This window comes from Brassica rapa, chromosome A09, assembly GCF_000309985.2.
Source record: "Brassica rapa cultivar Chiifu-401-42 chromosome A09, CAAS_Brap_v3.01, whole genome shotgun sequence".
Classification (NCBI taxonomy): Eukaryota; Viridiplantae; Streptophyta; class Magnoliopsida; order Brassicales; family Brassicaceae; genus Brassica; species Brassica rapa.
Window position 1 is genome coordinate 32,489,606 of NC_024803.2, and position 17,399 is coordinate 32,507,004.

Sequence of the window (17,399 nt, forward strand, 5' to 3'; positions counted from 1 at the left end):
GATTGGTTGATTTTTTTATCCTACGTGGACACCCTCTCCATGGCTTATATTTGCCTTTTAGTATAGTATAGATTCCCAAATAATATTTTACAAATAGTGGTAGTTAATGAAGTTAGTTAGACTTTTATTTTCTTGATTGGGATAATACCAAAATTCATATAATAAAATCATTACAAAATACATTACACATCGCCGTAAGAATATCACCAAATTCTCCTATTTTAATAGTTCGGTCTTTGTCTTTTTATAGACGTATTTATTATGTCACTGGTAGCGTAAGCTGCGTAACAAATTAAGTAAAATAACAACACTAGTTAATTGTAATTAGTAGAGTAGTTCAATGTAAAGGGGAACGTATCATCACTCTCTCTCTCTCTCTTTTAACTCATTCTCTTTGGATCCAAATCTTTCGCCATCGACAAAGGAGATCCTTCCAAAGACGAAGAAGAAGCAAACACAAATATAAAATCGAGAAGAGACTTCTCACACTCAATAATAATAATAAAAAAAAAACAATCACAAACTCAGTTTCTCGTTCGCAAGATTCAAACTTTCGAAATGTTACTCTCCAGACTCTGATCTCTGTGTACATGTAGAGGTTCTTGATGGGTCTCTGTCATTCCAATTCTCGTCACCCCGACCGAGTTCCCGCCGGAAAAAGCCCACTTCCGGCGTCGGAGTCCGTAAAGGCTCCTCCTTTATCAACCTCCGGCGACGGCGACCTCTCTGCAGCGACCAACGAGGGCAAAAAGTCTCCGTTTTTCCCGTTCTACAGCCCGAGCCCAGCTCACTCCTTCTTCTCCAAGAAGACTCCGGCGAGATCTCCGGCGAACTCCAGCTCGACGCCGAAGCGGTTCTTCAAACGGCCGTTCCCTCCTCCGTCTCCGGCGAAACACATCAGAGCCGTTCTCGCGAGACGGCACGGCTCCGTGAAGCCGAACTCGGCGGCGATCCCCGAAGGCGGCGAAGCGGAGGGAGTGGGGTTGGATAAGAGCTTTGGGTTCTCGAAGAGCTTCGCGAGCAAGTACGAGGTCGGTGATGAGGTTGGTCGTGGCCATTTTGGGTACACTTGTGCTGCTAAGTTTAAGAAAGGTGATTGCAAAGGACAACAGGTCGCTGTTAAAGTTATTCCCAAAGCAAAGGTTTGTTCTTTTTTTTTTAATTTGATTTGATGTGTAGTCATGAGATCTGTTAGACTGATTAGAACTTGTTGTGTAGATGACGACGGCTATAGCTATTGAAGATGTGAGGAGAGAAGTGAAGATACTGAGAGCTTTGTCTGGTCATGACAACCTTCCTCATTTCTATGATGCTTATGAGGATCATGACAATGTCTATATAGTGATGGAGTAAGGCTCTCTTCTTTTAGCTCAGTCTTTGTTCCAATATGGAGAGTCTTTAACTAATGGTTTTGTTTTTTTTTTATTTTAGGTTATGTGAAGGAGGAGAGCTTTTAGATAGAATACTCTCAAGGTAAAGGATTGTTTGTTTTAATTAGTTTCTGTTTCGGATACTGAACATGGTTGTGTTGTGCAGAGGTGGGAAGTACACGGAGGAGGATGCAAAGACTGTTATGATACAAATACTGAATGTGGTTGCGTTTTGTCATCTCCAAGGCGTTGTACACCGAGATCTCAAACCCGAGGTGATTAAAAGGCTCTTTACTTCTACTTATACATCTGATGTTTCATCTCTCATCTTATCCAAGTTTTACTTTTGCTACAGAATTTTCTTTTTACCTCAAAGGAAGACACCTCTCAGTTGAAGGCAATAGATTTTGGTTTGTCAGATTACGTGAGACCAGGTACAAAGTCCTTAGATGAGAGGTTTAGTGGCATTGTTCCTTAGTGCTTACTTTGGTGGTTCCATTTGCAGATGAGAGACTCAATGACATTGTTGGTAGCGCATACTACGTAGCACCTGAAGTTCTACACAGATCCTACAGTACAGAAGCTGATATCTGGAGTGTTGGTGTGATAGTGTACATTCTCTTATGTGGAAGCAGACCGTTTTGGGCAAGGACAGAGTCAGGAATCTTCCGTTCTGTTCTAAAAGCAGATCCTAGTTTCGACGACCCTCCTTGGCCTTTGTTATCTTCAGAGGCTAGAGACTTTGTGAAACGGTTGCTTAATAAAGACCCACGTAAAAGATTAACAGCTGCACAAGCCTTAAGTAAGTAAACATATAATGCAATGGCCCTAGCATTTCGGGTATTTCGGGTGTCGGATAATTCGGATAGGGTCTAGAGGATGCAATTAGTAGCTTAGCTATTTTCGGTTCGGTTTGGGTTCAGATATTAATTTTAATATCCAAAAAATACCTGGAAAAATCGGTTTCTACTTGGTTCCGGTTCTGTTATTTTGGATAGTTCGAGTTATTCAGGTAAACTATCAAATATTTTGGGTAGTTTGAATAATTTTTAATAATCTTTTTTCAATATATTCGGATACTTTCAACAAAATTTAAAATTATATAATATATTTGCTTATGTTATATGTATATATAATTAATATTTTTATATGTTCGGGTACTCGTTCAGTTTTCAGTTTCGGTTCGGTTTGCTATTTCGGATATAAAAATATAGGAACAATTTGGGTATTTCAGGGTTTTCGGTTCTGGTTTTTTGACCCAAGCCTAGTTCAATGCAATATTTAAAAGCTGCTAGAATGTGAAAAGATTGTAATCTTCTCCATTTGGTTCAGGTCATCCATGGATAAAGGACTCAAATGACGCAAAGATTCCATTGGATATTCTTGTTTTCAAACTTATGAGAGCTTATTTAAGATCATCATCTCTCCGTAAAGCTGCATTAAGAGTGAGTTTGATAAGTTCTTCAGTGTTTCTACTTAAATGGGTGCTAATGTTTATTGCTTACGGTTTACTGTTTTCTTGCAGGCCTTGTCAAAAACACTTACGGTTGATGAACTGTTTTATCTGAGGGAGCAGTTTGCTTTACTAGAACCTAACAAGAACGGAACTATAAGTCTTGAAAACATCAAATCAGTAAGTTTATCTACCTTCCGTGGTGATTAAGCTTTTGGTTATTTGTCATAACACTGGCTTGGACCTCTCTTTGTTAGGCTCTGATGAAAATGGCAACAGACGCAATGAAGGACTCGCGTATACCTGAGTTCTTAGCACAAGTAAGAGCCTTAGATTGAACAATTTAAATGTTTGAAATTTGCACAATCTGATCTTTTGTGGACTATGTATAGCTGAGTGCTCTTCAATATAGAAGAATGGACTTTGAAGAGTTCTGTGCAGCTGCATTGAGTGTTCACCAGCTAGAAGCTCTGGATAGATGGGAACAACACGCTCGTTGTGCTTATGAGCTTTTCGAAAAGGAAGGAAACCGACCCATCATGATAGATGAACTCGCTTCGGTCAGTCCTTTTTGTTCCAACAATATAGAACAAATCTGAAGTCTTTGAAAATGTTCTAAATAACTCACTGGTTGAACTTGTTTTCAGGAACTTGGTCTTGGTCCTTCTGTACCGGTTCATGCAGTGCTTCATGATTGGCTTAGGCATACCGATGGAAAGCTTAGTTTTCTTGGATTTGTGAAGTTGTTACATGGTGTGTCTAGCCGCACTATCAAAGCTCATTAGAAGGGTTTAGACAGGTCTGAATATGTGTGAGATTTGTTTGAGATCTCTTCTCTCCCAAGAGCTTTGGAGGTTTATAATATGGCTTTGTCTTTTGTGATGAAAGCTGAGAAGAAGGAAAAAAAAAGAGTGTAGCTAAAAAGAGATGTGTGTGTTAGTTTGTAGAAAATGAAGATGTTTTCTAAATTTGGTAACTTGTGATGATTGATGATGTTTCTGACATATCTTCTAGATTTGGATTTGACACAAATCTTATTCCCTGAATGGTTCTCTCTTTTTATTTTTAAATTAAAAGTCTCTTGAAAAGCACCAAAAACTATTAATAACTACTCAATTGTATTTTACTCATTTAATCTTCGACCTTAAAAATGTCCATCTAGATTGAGTTTTGACCATGTTGTAGCCTAAGCTAGACCATTCGATTCAAATTCGGATACCGAATTCACATGTATAAATAACTAGATCAGGAGCAAAATGAAAATGAAAATGAAAATATTTAGATTCTAAACTAATAATCCATGTTATTATAACACATATTTATATATTATGATATGACTTGACTATTCAGAAATAGTATTTTGTAAACAGTAATCAGAAAACAGCTAATAAAACTCAAAACTAATTAGGGTTATCCAGAAATCCTATAAAACAGTTCATTTAAATGAAGTCAAAAACTTTCATAGTATTTGAAATTGTTTCTTATTGATGCAAAAAAACATTAATCTTCTCAAAAATATATATTAATCTTGTTATAGTAAAATTGAATTGTTTTCATAATTAAAAGTAAAACATAACAACTTTACATTAAAAGTAAACATAATTTTCTACTACATAATAGTTACACACTATAACAATTTTCTTAATGGAATAACTAACTGTTGGGCCGTGTTGGTGTCGAACGCCCACAAGGAGACTTTTGGGATTATCCACAGTAAGTAATAACAAACTGATCACCAAATTTTCTTCTTGCTGTGAGCCTGTGATGGCACTTTTGATCTGTTTGTTAAATCTCTTTGGAGACTATCCCTGGCCTTATAGATTGTTGATTATGCTTAGATTGTTTCTGTGTTTCTAGATGTGGTAAACTGTTGATTAAGTAGTGAGTTTCCTTAGCATGGAAGGAGAGTTGGGAGAGGCCCCTTTTGAACCAAATCAATAGTCCATGAGCTGAAGGTAATCAGTATTTGGCCATGTCTGGTATCACCAGCCTGCTGTAAAGTATATAACAGCTCAACTAGTAAAATGGTATATTTTGTTTCTGGTGATGAAGAACACAGACAGAATAAGTTAACTGGAATTTGCATTCCCGGCATAACACTGGTGCTCTTCTTGTCCTAAGTTCATCTAGTTTTGCAATCCACCTAATAAAATGCATGCTTTGGAATTGCGCATTTGAACCAACTAAAGAAGCCTATAGTATTACTGGTGCTCTCATCGTGAGAGCCTCACAAGTCACATGTCTTCCCCGAAGAGAAGCTTTGTTACTTAACACCTCCAAGGCTCCAACCACCCAACTTACTTTAAGAATCCACAATGCATTTCTACTTTACTTGTCTATTTCTTGATAAATAAATATGTTCAAGAAACGTTTTCAGTGTTCTCTCCTCTCTTTCTTGTTATATATCACCAACACAGTTCAATAGACGAAATAACAGCCAAGACCTAGTCTGTTTTCTCTCACCTAATGTTTGCAGGAATATGACGCGCTCTTCTAGTGATTTATGAATTCACTGATTTTTTAAAAAAAGTTTACAAGATGAAAAAACATGCAATTAATCATTCATAATACAAAAACGAAAAACAATGGTTCACGGCTATATGTGCACGAGTTTACATAGACAGTAAGCTGATACAACTTATAATTAGTGTTAAATGTAGCATAAATGTCGTACAAAATTTAAATGATAAATATTGCTAAATGATACAAACACACTATTTTTGGCCTTGTTTCGCTCCTTCAGGCAATACAAGCACACAATGCTAGCTCATTTAATGCGTAGTCAAAGTACTCCCAGTGCGTTCTTGATCAAAAAATTATCATTACTCTCTTTTTTTCTAAGAAGGTAAAAAGGTTACATGACTCCTTATTGTTATACTCTTGATGATTATCATTCAAAGCTTCATTCTCTTCTATGAAAATAAATGGCCCTTAGAAGTTCCTCGACGTGACAGCACTTAAAGGACGATTGCTCTTATGTTTTACCTTTAAAGGGGGTCCCTTCTTATTTGTGATCGGATCTTTATTATCTCTATTCACATGACTTGTCGGATCATCTCATGTGTCCTGAATTTAAACACGAAGTCATTGTACCCTTTATAACTTAAAGGCCACAAGAAAAGTTCAAACCTTACTCGACAAGACCAAACATCTCACCCAAAGTAGAAACCAAAAGTTATGAAAATGAGATTGACAGATCATTCACACCAATCATAAACAAGCCCTTAACGTTACTTATTATACATTCCAAATGCAAGATATACACATACATATCAAATGATCACACATACGTATACGTACCAAACGACTAAAAGAACATTGAATAAAATCAAAACCCCAAGAATCAAATCATATTTTTAACCACTAGAACCTTGTGTTTGATGGTCGGATATCGAGTTCTTGAGTCCAAGCTCTCTGGTCTTGTACATGAAGACTCCAATATGTTTGAGCCAATACATCAGGATCCATTCCCATCACTCCCGAGCTTTCACCTTCTCCTTCTCCATCTTGGCCTCCAGTATTGAATGATTGCTCTGCGACCGTTCCTCTCGGTGCGATGTTTCTTTCTCTGAAAGCAAATTGTGGAAATATTTTATCGTATCCGACGCTATTTTTTTTTTTTTTCCAAATGCTTAATGTGCCAAACTGTCAATAGTGTGGACCTTTGCAGTGTGGGGGACTCTAATAAAAGTTCTCCCCTTTTTCGTCGCTCACCATAAATTTCGAGATTCAAGAAATGTATGCGAAATATTTAAAAAAATGGCTTCGAATTAAAAAATAAAATATTAGGGAAGAACAAATGGAACCACGCCATACATACACGGCGAATATATATCTATTAAACAATTTTATTTTAATGATAAAGTTCGATAAGAAAACAGAGATTCTTGATAATTTTTTGAGGTAGAATCTTGTCGGTTTGGATCAGAATCATGCCGTTTGTGGAAGCTATATAAAGTCTAAAATCCCTTTTTGGACATACATTCTGGTTCTTATTTCATCTTATATTATTTTCCTTATTTTTATAGAAATATATATATATATATATATATATATATAATTGGAGGAAAACGATCATATAGTTACGTACCTTGGAGGTCCAACTACACCGTCGATGATAACATGAGCCACATGTATTCCAAAAGCTTGATATTCTCTTGCCAAGCATTGAGAAAGAGCCCTCAACGCAAATTTTCCACAGCCTGTTCCAAATTCATATATTTCTTTACTGGATAATCAGTTTCTATAAGAATATTTATTTTTACAAATCAAATAGTCTAAAGAGAATTACATAGCTCGGAGAAACCCGCAACGCCATTCAATGACGCCGAGCAACCGCTGAAGAGTATTGTTCCTTTCCCTTTATCCATCATCCCCGGAATAACCTTTTTGTACCATATTAAACAAATAAAGTTAAATAAAATATATACCTTACAACGATGTAAGATATATAACAGTTCTTTTTTTTTTGTCAACATATAACAGTTCAAAATGTATAAATCACTCAATATTATATATACCCTACAAACTAAAGCTAATCACACACACAAAAAAAACAATATTTTATAATAAATTATACACAACTAGTACGTCAAACACTTGACAAAAAACAAGTGCATCAGCAAATGATTAATTCTATCAAAATGTCCAAATCACTCACTCCAGGCTGCAGGTTGCTCGCAGAAAATAAAATCAGTAGTTTATACTGTTATACACACAACTAGTATGCATCAACAATTTGAATAAATCTATATATAAAAATATCATAGTTACGAGAGAAATGATCTTATTCATTTTCGCAAAAATATTAAAGTCTGATAGACCTTGATCACTCCAGCAATATTAACAAGTACTCTTTTAACATAAGTGGATAAAGTATGGGTCGAAACACATGATCATGAAATGCTAACCTTGCTTGAAAAGATAGTTACAAAAATCCCATAAAATTCATAAATAATGTAAAAGTCGTTTCAGTACTTTTATCAAGATTTGGACAAACGTATACCTGTTGGGCGCACAGAAATGCAGCGAAGACAGAAACGGAAATTGAGGTTTGGAAAGATTGGAACGGAATGTGGGTGAATGAAGTTGGATGGTGGCTTGGGTAAGAAGAAGAAGAATGATAAGCATTGTACACCAAAACCTCCACAAACCCTAAAGACAGCACACCTTCAAAGGCTTCTCTTACGCTTCTTGGATCCGCACAATCAATTCTTATAGCAAACACTTGCGCTTTCTCTTCTCTCGCTATCTCTTCTGCCACTCTAGATAACCTACCTGCAAAATGTAACTGACCATATCAAGAAAGTGGTTGAAGTTTTATATTTCTATTTAGTATATAGTGACGATGAGGGCAACATTTTGTGATTTATATAAGTTTATGGTTGTGACTAGTAAAAAAAACTTGAGTAAGAAAGAAGAGAGAATGAATTAAGAAGAAAGAGGCTTTCAAGCGGACTAATACAAACTAAAATTGTTAATAAGAATAAGTGTAAACCAGTTACATACATTATTTTTTTTATCATCGAACATGTAGAGTAAAAGACTAAAAGTGTAACCGTTTCAACTATTTTTGTCGAATAGAAACTGAAATATGTTTTTATGTAAATAAATAAGTTTCCACTCATCAACTTGTTCTAAAAAGCTGCACGCAACTGGTAAAGCTTCTTGGATGTTTTGATATTTATTTCTTAAGAAGTTATAAGTTAATAGATGGAGTTTGTGGAAAAAAAATATTTATATGTCTTAAGGAATGAAAAAAGAGTAACTGAATTCAAACAAACTATTTACACTGAAAATTTCTCTGTGATGTATTAGTTACAAACCACTGCAATTCAAAGTCAAATTTACACTATAAACTCGAGAAACAAATATGAAATCTTTCTAACACAAAATTTACATTAAAAAAATTGTAAGAATGCACATTTTGACTGTACGTATGTGTGTGAAAACGTTAGCCGCCATATATTTTGTTAAAATCTAATAATAAAACCAGTCAAAAATAACTCCTTTTAAAAAAGAAAAACTGCTACAATTTCTTTATCTTCTTTGGAATATAGATGGAGAAGGGAATTTCAGGGAAGTTCAGCTAGTTTATGAGGTTGTGGCATAAAAGGGTAAGTAGAGAGAAAGGACTCAAACCTAGATCGCGGGCAAGAATGGCGACGGTGTAGCCTTCGTGTGCGAACTTTCGAGCGACGGAACGGCCAAGCTGTGGACCGACGCCGACCACCGCCGCTATGCCTTTCCCGCTGGAGCTCGAACTCCCTACGTTTCTCATCATCGGTTCTTTATGATATTCACTTTCCTTTCCTCGCCTTCTTTCTCTTTATAATCGATACTTCTCTCTAAATTGTGGATAAACGTATCAAAAAATAAATGATAATTTCTACAGTTGTTGTCGGCGTAAGCTGCCCCCTTAACCTAGGTCAATCTCAAAGCTCTTTTTTTTTTCTCTATTTAAGATTGTGTTGACTGTTGTGAGAAAGAGATATATATTCTTGTGGACTAGATACATTTTCGTTGCTATATATAAACCTCATGTCATTTTTATCATAAAGTTTCCATATACTGTAAATCCAACTTTGCCATAATGTAAAAGCATCAGTGGACTGTGGATACGTATATGTACCTTTATTGATTTAATATTCGACATATAAAACTTTGTCATGGTGTAAAGTGTAATCTTATACGTATATATACATTTATTCATTTAATATCTTCCATAAATATGTGTTCTTGGTGAAAGAATGGCTTCCAGTGTATATTGTGGTTCTTAGACAAAGAGACATGTCATGTGGAAGCATTTGTGTCAATTGGTTCTTACTCGCTAGACTCAAAAGATGTGTTGAAAAGACTAAGGAGGTGGCCTTTTTGTACATTAAGTGGTTGAGGACTCATCTATTGGTGAAGACAATGTATCAAGTTGTTCTTTATGCGAATATTTTATTTGCATTTTATTTATCTGATAGATGTAAACAGATCTTAATCTACTTTGGAATTCGTCGCATAGTTAACTCGATTTATAAAGATAAATTAGAAAGATCCTGAGAAATTGTTTTGTATATATTAATCAAGGTTAAAAACTGAGGCGGCATTTATCTGTGATTATCTTCATATAGCACTGTGATATATAAAAGTATAATAGTACTTATATATATTTATATATAAATATATGACTTTTAAAAATCTATTTTATATAGAATGAAGAAAACTTTTTTTTAACATGAATGAAGAAAACTTATGAAGAAGATAACAAAATGAATAAATTTGAAGCCATTTGCTTTCCTTTATGGGGAATAATATTATTTCCCTTTTGATTTTGTTTTTTCTCTTGCAACTTGGAGATTTGTTGCCCCTTTTCCTCTTCTGTCTACAGCTCATCGGCATATCAAACCATATACATACAAATATAACATATGCAAATGCATGTACATGTCCTTTCTTCACCGAAGTTTCTAGATATACAAATATGTGTATTTGAATTTTTGATTTTTGATTTTTAGAGTTCACACCACGTGATTGGGATCCAAGAACATTGCCATTACTCTTATACTTTTAGACCTAATGAATTGTCAATATCATTACTCTTGATTTTATAGTATACTCATATTCTTCAACATTACTGATCATACTTTTAGAATTATCAAGACTATCCTACGACTGATTTTTAAATCATGTTAGCTATATTGGAGAGGTCTGTGAGTGTGAATTGTGAAAGATCAGAATTTTCTTGATAGGTTATTGCATATGTGAAACGAAAAGAAAATTATCGACGAAAGAATGAAAAATGGCAACGAGATCAAAGAACAAATACAAAAATATGTTAAGTTACTAAATATTGTAACAGAAATGGGCAAGTGAGTAATCCATATCCTCTATGATTGGTGTAATCTTCCGAATCTTTCCTCCATCCTCTTTTAAGTTCCATTCCATCACGGATTACCTTAATACTAGACACGCGTCTTGCGCGTATTAGACAATTTTACACTATAAATATTACATTTTGTTCATGAAATATAATTTGTACATAATAGTAGATTTTAACTTGTATTTTTTTTTAATAAAAAATATGTAATTCATGCGTAAAGGGCTCAAGATAATTAATTTATTGTACTATAGTTTTCTTGGATCCAATTCCAATTTTTACTTTGTGGGCTTTAATCATAGTAAACGAAGAAAGGATTGTAACTTTTAGTGGTCTATACGAAGACGATATATGGCCTTGTTATATAGCAGAACCACATGCATTCTTCATTAATTAATATACAAATCGTATATATTATGTGTATCTTTAGTTTACATGTAAGAATATAGTATAATATTGCGAATATGAATATGTTGATTGTATTTTGATAAATGTGAAAATCGTATATATTACGATTGTAACTTATACTGAGAAGAATAGGGAAACAAATAAATTTTGTGGTCAACACATGAATACAACTATGGAAACTTTAATTATAAGTCTTCTTATTTCCAACTTTTTCAGTACTTGATTAGAAACTTTTAGCAAATGACTAATAGCAGAATATTGCGAATACTTATATCTGGAAGTCTTTTTAATAACTTTGTGTAACTTATTCTGCGAAGAATAAAGAAAAAAAAATCTTTGTTAATGTATTCAATTACTACAATATACTTTATGATTTGTATTTTCCTTAAATTAGACAGTTCATTCCATGGTGAACACATCTTATCTATTAAAAGAGAAGTAACATTTTTATCTACTACAAAATAATCATACTAGAAATCTAGGTCCATATATTCAAATAATTTTTTTATTGTTTATATTATTTTATTTAATGTATAACATTTCTAAATATTTATAAAGATATTAATAACAAATTCATTTTAACTATAATTGAAATTTTAGTTTTAGGAATAACAAAATCTGTTGAGAAAAAATCTGAAAAAAACTTTTTAAAAATTTAAATATTCTTTTAATTAATGCACTGATTAATTACGAAATTAGTAGTATAACATTATTATAAATTAATTTTATTTATTATAAACAAAATAATGAAATTATATGCTAATTTTATAAATTTTATAAGTATATTCTACATTATATTAAAATAGAAGTAATTTACATATTAAAATTATGTTTTTTGTGCAAAGATATTAAAATTATGTTGAATTGGTAAACCAACATATTTTGAAAAATAATTTCATTAAGATAAATAAATAAAATATCATTCACAGGTTAAAGTGATTAAAATATCATTCACCTTTTAAAATGATTAATACTCATAAATTATGTAATAATTTTTACAAAAAATAAAAGTATTAACATATGTTAAATTTTAATATTTAGAACTATATATCATTTATTATGTTATTTTTAAAATGACAACAATATATTATCATAAATTATTATATACAAAATAATATAAAATTTTATATCTATAAATGAAATGTTACCCGCACGGGTGTGCAAATTAAAATCTAGTTTTCCTTAAATTAGGCAGTTCTTAGTTCCAACGTTGTGAATACTTGATTGTGCAACTCGGACAATCATATATTCCAATTTAAATGCACATAATGATGTTTAAATTTACTTTTCCCTACATACCACGATATACATTTTAACTTTGTACATTGTATAAGCTGATTATATATGCTTATATAAAGTCAGTAGAACACTCATATTTATATCAAGTTCTTTGGATTGTGCGATGTGTATTTGACTGGACAAAGTGATTTTGATTCTCTACATTAGAACTTAAAAAATGTTTATACAGCCTCACTAAATACATATCATTGTCAGGTAGTTCGTATATGCCTATATAAGTCAGTAGATAACAAATGAAATTAGTATATTCATGTACTTCGTATGTCTATTATTAGATTGTTTGAATCTGTCTTTTTATCTTTAAAAAGGATCAAAGATTATCACTGGGATCTGAAAGCCGAATATAAGTCCTTGTTTATACCAGAAGTCGATATCAACTCTAACTCTAAATGAATCATCATAAATTACTAATCTTAATTTTAATTTCCAACGAGTTTTAAATGGTTTGAGATTTTTTATAAATATTTTATATAATAAAATTTAAATGACTTAGATGAACTCGTATTTGATAGTTCAAAATATATTCTAATTTAATAGATTATATATTTTTAACTTAATTTTTATTTCAAATACAAATGAATATTTTTAAAAAATTTAACAAAATACTTTTAAGAAATTATTTCCAAAAAAAAGCAATCAATTTAAATTTCAGTTATCTGTAAAATATGATTAAAATATTTTATGTGATTTTAATTTTAATTTTTAAATCAAAACTGAATTAATTTTAATTTTAATTATATTTTAATGATAATTAGAATTTAAATTAATTAATTAAAAAATTGAAAATAGATTTTTTACAAATTTTGTTAGAAGTTTATAAGGAAAGTTTTTCTTTGTATTTCAAATAAAAATTAAGATATTAAAAGATATTGTAATTAAATTATGTGTAATTTGATAAATTTTCTAAAGGATGATCCAAATAAAAAATCATACATAAAAAGATTATATGACTCTAATTTAATAGATTAGATAACTCTATTGAGTAGTAAGTCCAATAGCAAATTGAGTAGTAAGTAAGTCCAATAGCAAATTTTGTAAAAAAATTAGTAGTGAAAGAATAGTTTTAGTAAGTGTGAGGAGTCTTGTGGAACTGACATGTGAGCAATGGCATGCATATAAATAAGATACAAAATTAAGGTTATTATTTCAAATTGTTTCTCTATTAATAATAAGAGATATAAATGTGCATATATATAACTAGCTGATATATGTCTGATATTAAATTTACTTTTTCTGTTTATTTCTAAAAATATTAATCACTAATCGATATGAAACTGAATCATATGCGAGTCTATTGGGGGTCTATTGCTTACATGTTTTTTCCAATTTAAGTTTTTTTGTTTGTTTTGGTACGAATTGAACTAATCTTTTGTGGTAATTTAAAATATGTTTCTGATAACCAAACTATTTTTTATAGTTATATTCACTTCAGTTCAAGTTCATGTCTACAGTTACGTACGTTGATATCAGCAGTCTACAAATTATGCATCCTACCAAAAATATAGTGTTAATAGTTAATCTACAAACCCTTATAATCTGCACCGCTAAATCACCGCCTTCGAAAGTCAAAAACGTATTTAACCATCTATGTATGACCATTATGATATGTATAGCATAATTTTTAAGCGACAAAGAAGATAACATAAAGTCTGGTCATTCTCTTTTCTCAAATAAAAAGGTTTGGTCATTCTCATCATATTCTGATTTTTCGTTAAAAATTTAACGTACTCTTTTTATTGACAATAAATAAGAGATGGGATGTATAGCTCTTTTTCTGATTTGTCTCGCAACCTTACCAGAAAAATAAAAAATGGAGTTTAAAATGTTTATTTCATTTTTGTTTTCAGTTACGTCTTCTTTTGATGTGTGGGGATGATGTCAATTACAAGCATTAATTCAAGAGGTCCCGAAGGAGTTGGTGAGTAGCTGTAATTGGAATTCACAAATTCATTTTAGTTATGTTTCTATTATTGTATTCGTAATATATCATTTTCCAAAACTGTAAACGAAAATCCTTTTGAAAACATAAGAGTTTGGATAAACATGTCCGATTCTTGCTTGAAAGAGTATATCTTCTGCTTAAAGAATAATTAAATGGTTTGAGTCTATACACTTGAAGATTTATGGCCAACAATTCCAAATCTCTTATTTATAAAAAAAAAAAACTTAAGAAACAAAATTTTCAAATAATTTTGATATTTTATATATCCTTTTCATGTTCATCATCAGCAATCTGCATACAAATAACTTAGTTTCGATACCTGACAACGGAAAGCTCGATTAATATAAGAGTAATATAATTTATATCTTCTATCATGATATCCAGCACAATTACCACATATATTCACGTTATATCTTTTATCATGATATCCATCACAATTACCACATATATTCACGTTATCTTTCATAATTATTTTTTAGTTCATCAATCGCCAATTTTTTAAACTATAAGTATAAAAATATGTTGACGCAAAATAAAATAGATATTAATTGATAGGTTTTGAAAAATATATTACTTGAAAAAGTACAGGTTTGTCTACTACTCGAATGACCCAGGCAAAGCCCAAAAGGCTATTTTTAGTAGCCCATGTTTTATTTGTTTTCATCTTGTTGAATCCGAATATTGATTGAAAACGGCAAACTAGTTTTCGGATTGTATAGGCATAGATGAAAATCCACAAGCATATCGAATTAAAGAAATGTAAATAAATTTGAAATTAGCAGATAAGACAAATTAAAAACTATTATTTTATTAATTAGACAAAGAATTAATCAAAAAATGTCCATTGGAAATGGACTAAAAAAAACAAAACCCTAACAGAAAACTAAAGAAAAAATCAAAGAAAACACAAAACGTTGGAGAGACGCTTAGTTTTTCTTGGCGTGCTTGATGTGACAAGAGTACTGAAGGAGAGGAGCAAAGAAATGGCTCTTGAACATCATGTGAAGATGGCCGTTACACTTCTTGTCCATATTCAAAACGATCTCACAACACTCTTTGTCCAAAGACAAGTCGTTATCTGCCCAACTCGAAAAGACCTGCGAGAAACATTTCTCCGACCCCTTCGACTTATCACCAGTCAAACACTTCTCTAACTCACTGGACTGCGACACGAGAACAGACTCGAACGGGCTAAATGATCCTCCTAGACTAGGAATGTTAGGTAGACCAGGGATGTTCGGTATTTCTGGGAACTGTGGGATAGGGATGTTCGGTATTTCTGGGATCTGTGGGATAGGGATGTTCGGTATCCCTGGGATCTGTGGGATAGGGATGTTCGGTATCGCTGGAATCTGTGGGATAGGGATTTGAGGGATGTTTGGTATCCCGGGAATGTTGGGGATAGTGGGGAACGAGCCAGGGGGTGAAGGAGGAGAGTTTGGATCGGATGACTCGGAGCAAGCCCAAGAAACCTTAGAGTCACCGAACTTTCCATTGTGGTTGGCTAGGTCGGACGGCATAGGCCACGGTTTCTTTTGTGATCCCACGGTAGGATTTGGTAGAGAGAGGAGGCATATAGCTACTACGATGACAATGATGCTCTTCACCATGGTTAAGGAGATTTGAATACGACTGATATTTCTTAGTTGTAAAACCTAAAAATGAGTGAGTATGAATACGTTTATATAGAAGATTAATTCGTTTATTTAGGGAAAAGATATCATACAAAGGTGATGACAACTGAATATCCGCATCTACGTGATATGGGTATCTAGTAGCAGTTATCTCTATAAAATGATTTTTTGGACCTATTATCTCGTAAAAACAAATAATAATATATTTTAAAAATCACGCCGTGTAGATTTCACAATATAATTACTAAAATTAAATAGTTTTGGCAAAGAAACATCTGAACAATAAGATGACAGATGAAAATATACCTCGAATATTTTCTGATCATTTGATACGTGATATTTTCGAAAATAACGTCATCTTATTAACTGTTACAGAAAACAATCAAACAGAACGTCGTGTATATGATGTGTTTGTTGCGAAAGATCTTTAAGTTAAAAGTTGTTAAGGACTAAATTTAGTAAATCTCTTCAATCATTTGACTGAGGGATATATACTTTTGGATACCAAATGATATTTAAAATAGATTTTTATTAAGTTTATTAACCAAGTTAAAGCAGTTAAGTTAACCTACAATTAATATTTGATTCAATATATCGCTTACGTTGTTTACTACAATTTTATTTTGAATTTTTTTTACCTCAATGAATTGAAAATGAAAAAACTTATGTGAATTATATGTGATTTTGTTTAAAATAAAGTTGGAAATTTACACAATCGTAGTCAAAGACTTGGATATGAAAATCATGAAATGAAACTTTTATTTTCATCTAATTTCTATTTGGCAGATTGTAAGATTTTAAAAGCCAAAAATTGGAGACAACAAAAGAAGGTGATTTATGCAAGAAGAACAAAGTGTGAATAAACTGAAGTATATACCAAAACAAATTTACGAATAAAAAGGAACATAAACATTTAATTCGTGATCAAATTCATGTTCTTAATTACTCGTTCCCCAAGTTCAAAAAAATTACTCGTTCCCGAATATTGATTTTAAGTTTCCAACCGGAAGATCACACTTTCTATAAATAAGGCTTCGATATCTATTGCGGAACCAGCATAGATATGATACAACAGTTTTCAACAATTAGATCACGTCTCCCGTAGTTGAATACTTGAATGCGGTTGAATTTGTTGGTAAACAATTTTTCTTTCTCATTTGCAAAGAGAAAACAGCTAGAAAGAAAGCCATATTATAAGCCCTTTAAAAAAACATATTAATAGTAATGAATTAGAACGTATAACAAAAAAAGGAGTCCACAAGATATAGACGACACCAATATCGCATGACTAATGTACTTTCGCTTTAGGTTTAACCAAATTAACAAGAACATACCATTAAAGAATTAAAAAACCCTAATACAATATTTTACAAAATCCAGAAGGTGACATGACAATATTCCATAAAAATAAAAAATATTTTCTATA

General features: G+C 32.1%; 3 protein-coding genes across 3 annotated transcripts; 1 reads left to right on the forward strand and 2 right to left on the reverse strand.

The window, feature by feature from the left end:
• Nucleotides 1-605: 605 nt before the first annotated feature.
• LOC103840959 (CDPK-related kinase 5) lies at nucleotides 606-3,893 on the forward strand. Its single transcript, XM_009117473.2, has 11 exons — nucleotides 606-1,142; nucleotides 1,219-1,349; nucleotides 1,432-1,473; nucleotides 1,537-1,645; nucleotides 1,726-1,804; nucleotides 1,876-2,172; nucleotides 2,703-2,815; nucleotides 2,896-3,003; nucleotides 3,081-3,143; nucleotides 3,216-3,383; nucleotides 3,471-3,893. Exons 1-11 carry the CDS (start codon nucleotides 606-608, stop codon nucleotides 3,606-3,608), a joined length of 1,785 nt encoding a protein of 594 aa, XP_009115721.1. The 3' UTR covers nucleotides 3,609-3,893.
• A 2,089-nt stretch (nucleotides 3,894-5,982) lies between these two features.
• Nucleotides 5,983-9,589, reverse strand: LOC103840960 (3-oxoacyl-[acyl-carrier-protein] reductase FabG). The gene is made up of 5 exons (XM_009117474.3): nucleotides 8,965-9,589; nucleotides 7,829-8,100; nucleotides 7,115-7,208; nucleotides 6,914-7,025; nucleotides 5,983-6,391 (listed from the first exon to the last, which is right to left on the reverse strand). The coding sequence occupies exons 1-5, from the start codon at nucleotides 9,104-9,106 to the stop codon at nucleotides 6,187-6,189; spliced, it is 825 nt and encodes a 274-aa protein (XP_009115722.1). The 5' UTR covers nucleotides 9,107-9,589; the 3' UTR covers nucleotides 5,983-6,186.
• A 5,533-nt stretch (nucleotides 9,590-15,122) lies between these two features.
• On the reverse strand, nucleotides 15,123-16,039 carry LOC103840961 (inverted formin-2). Its single transcript, XM_009117475.3, has one exon. It carries the CDS (start codon nucleotides 15,947-15,949, stop codon nucleotides 15,266-15,268), a length of 684 nt encoding a protein of 227 aa, XP_009115723.1. The 5' UTR covers nucleotides 15,950-16,039; the 3' UTR covers nucleotides 15,123-15,265.
• Nucleotides 16,040-17,399: the final 1,360 nt, after the last annotated feature.

Excerpts from the sequence above, each read along its gene's own strand:
- LOC103840959 (XM_009117473.2), top strand. The coding sequence starts at position 606 with ATGGGTCTCTGTCATTCCAATTCTCGTCACCCCGACCGAGTTCCCGCC. Across the intron at positions 1,474-1,536 it reads TTAGATAGAATACTCTCAAG|AGGTGGGAAGTACACGGAGG; the intron begins GTAAAGGATTGT and ends TGTGTTGTGCAG. Across the intron at positions 1,646-1,725 it reads ACCGAGATCTCAAACCCGAG|AATTTTCTTTTTACCTCAAA; the intron begins GTGATTAAAAGG and ends CTTTTGCTACAG.
- LOC103840960 (XM_009117474.3), bottom strand. The coding sequence starts at position 9,106 with ATGATGAGAAACGTAGGGAGTTCGAGCTCCAGCGGGAAAGGCATAGCG. Across the intron at positions 7,209-7,828 it reads CATTTCTGTGCGCCCAACAG|GTTATTCCGGGGATGATGGA; the intron begins GTATACGTTTGT and ends TGGTACAAAAAG. Across the intron at positions 6,392-6,913 it reads GGTGTAGTTGGACCTCCAAG|AGAAAGAAACATCGCACCGA; the intron begins GTACGTAACTAT and ends ATTTGCTTTCAG.
- LOC103840961 (XM_009117475.3), bottom strand. The coding sequence starts at position 15,949 with ATGGTGAAGAGCATCATTGTCATCGTAGTAGCTATATGCCTCCTCTCT.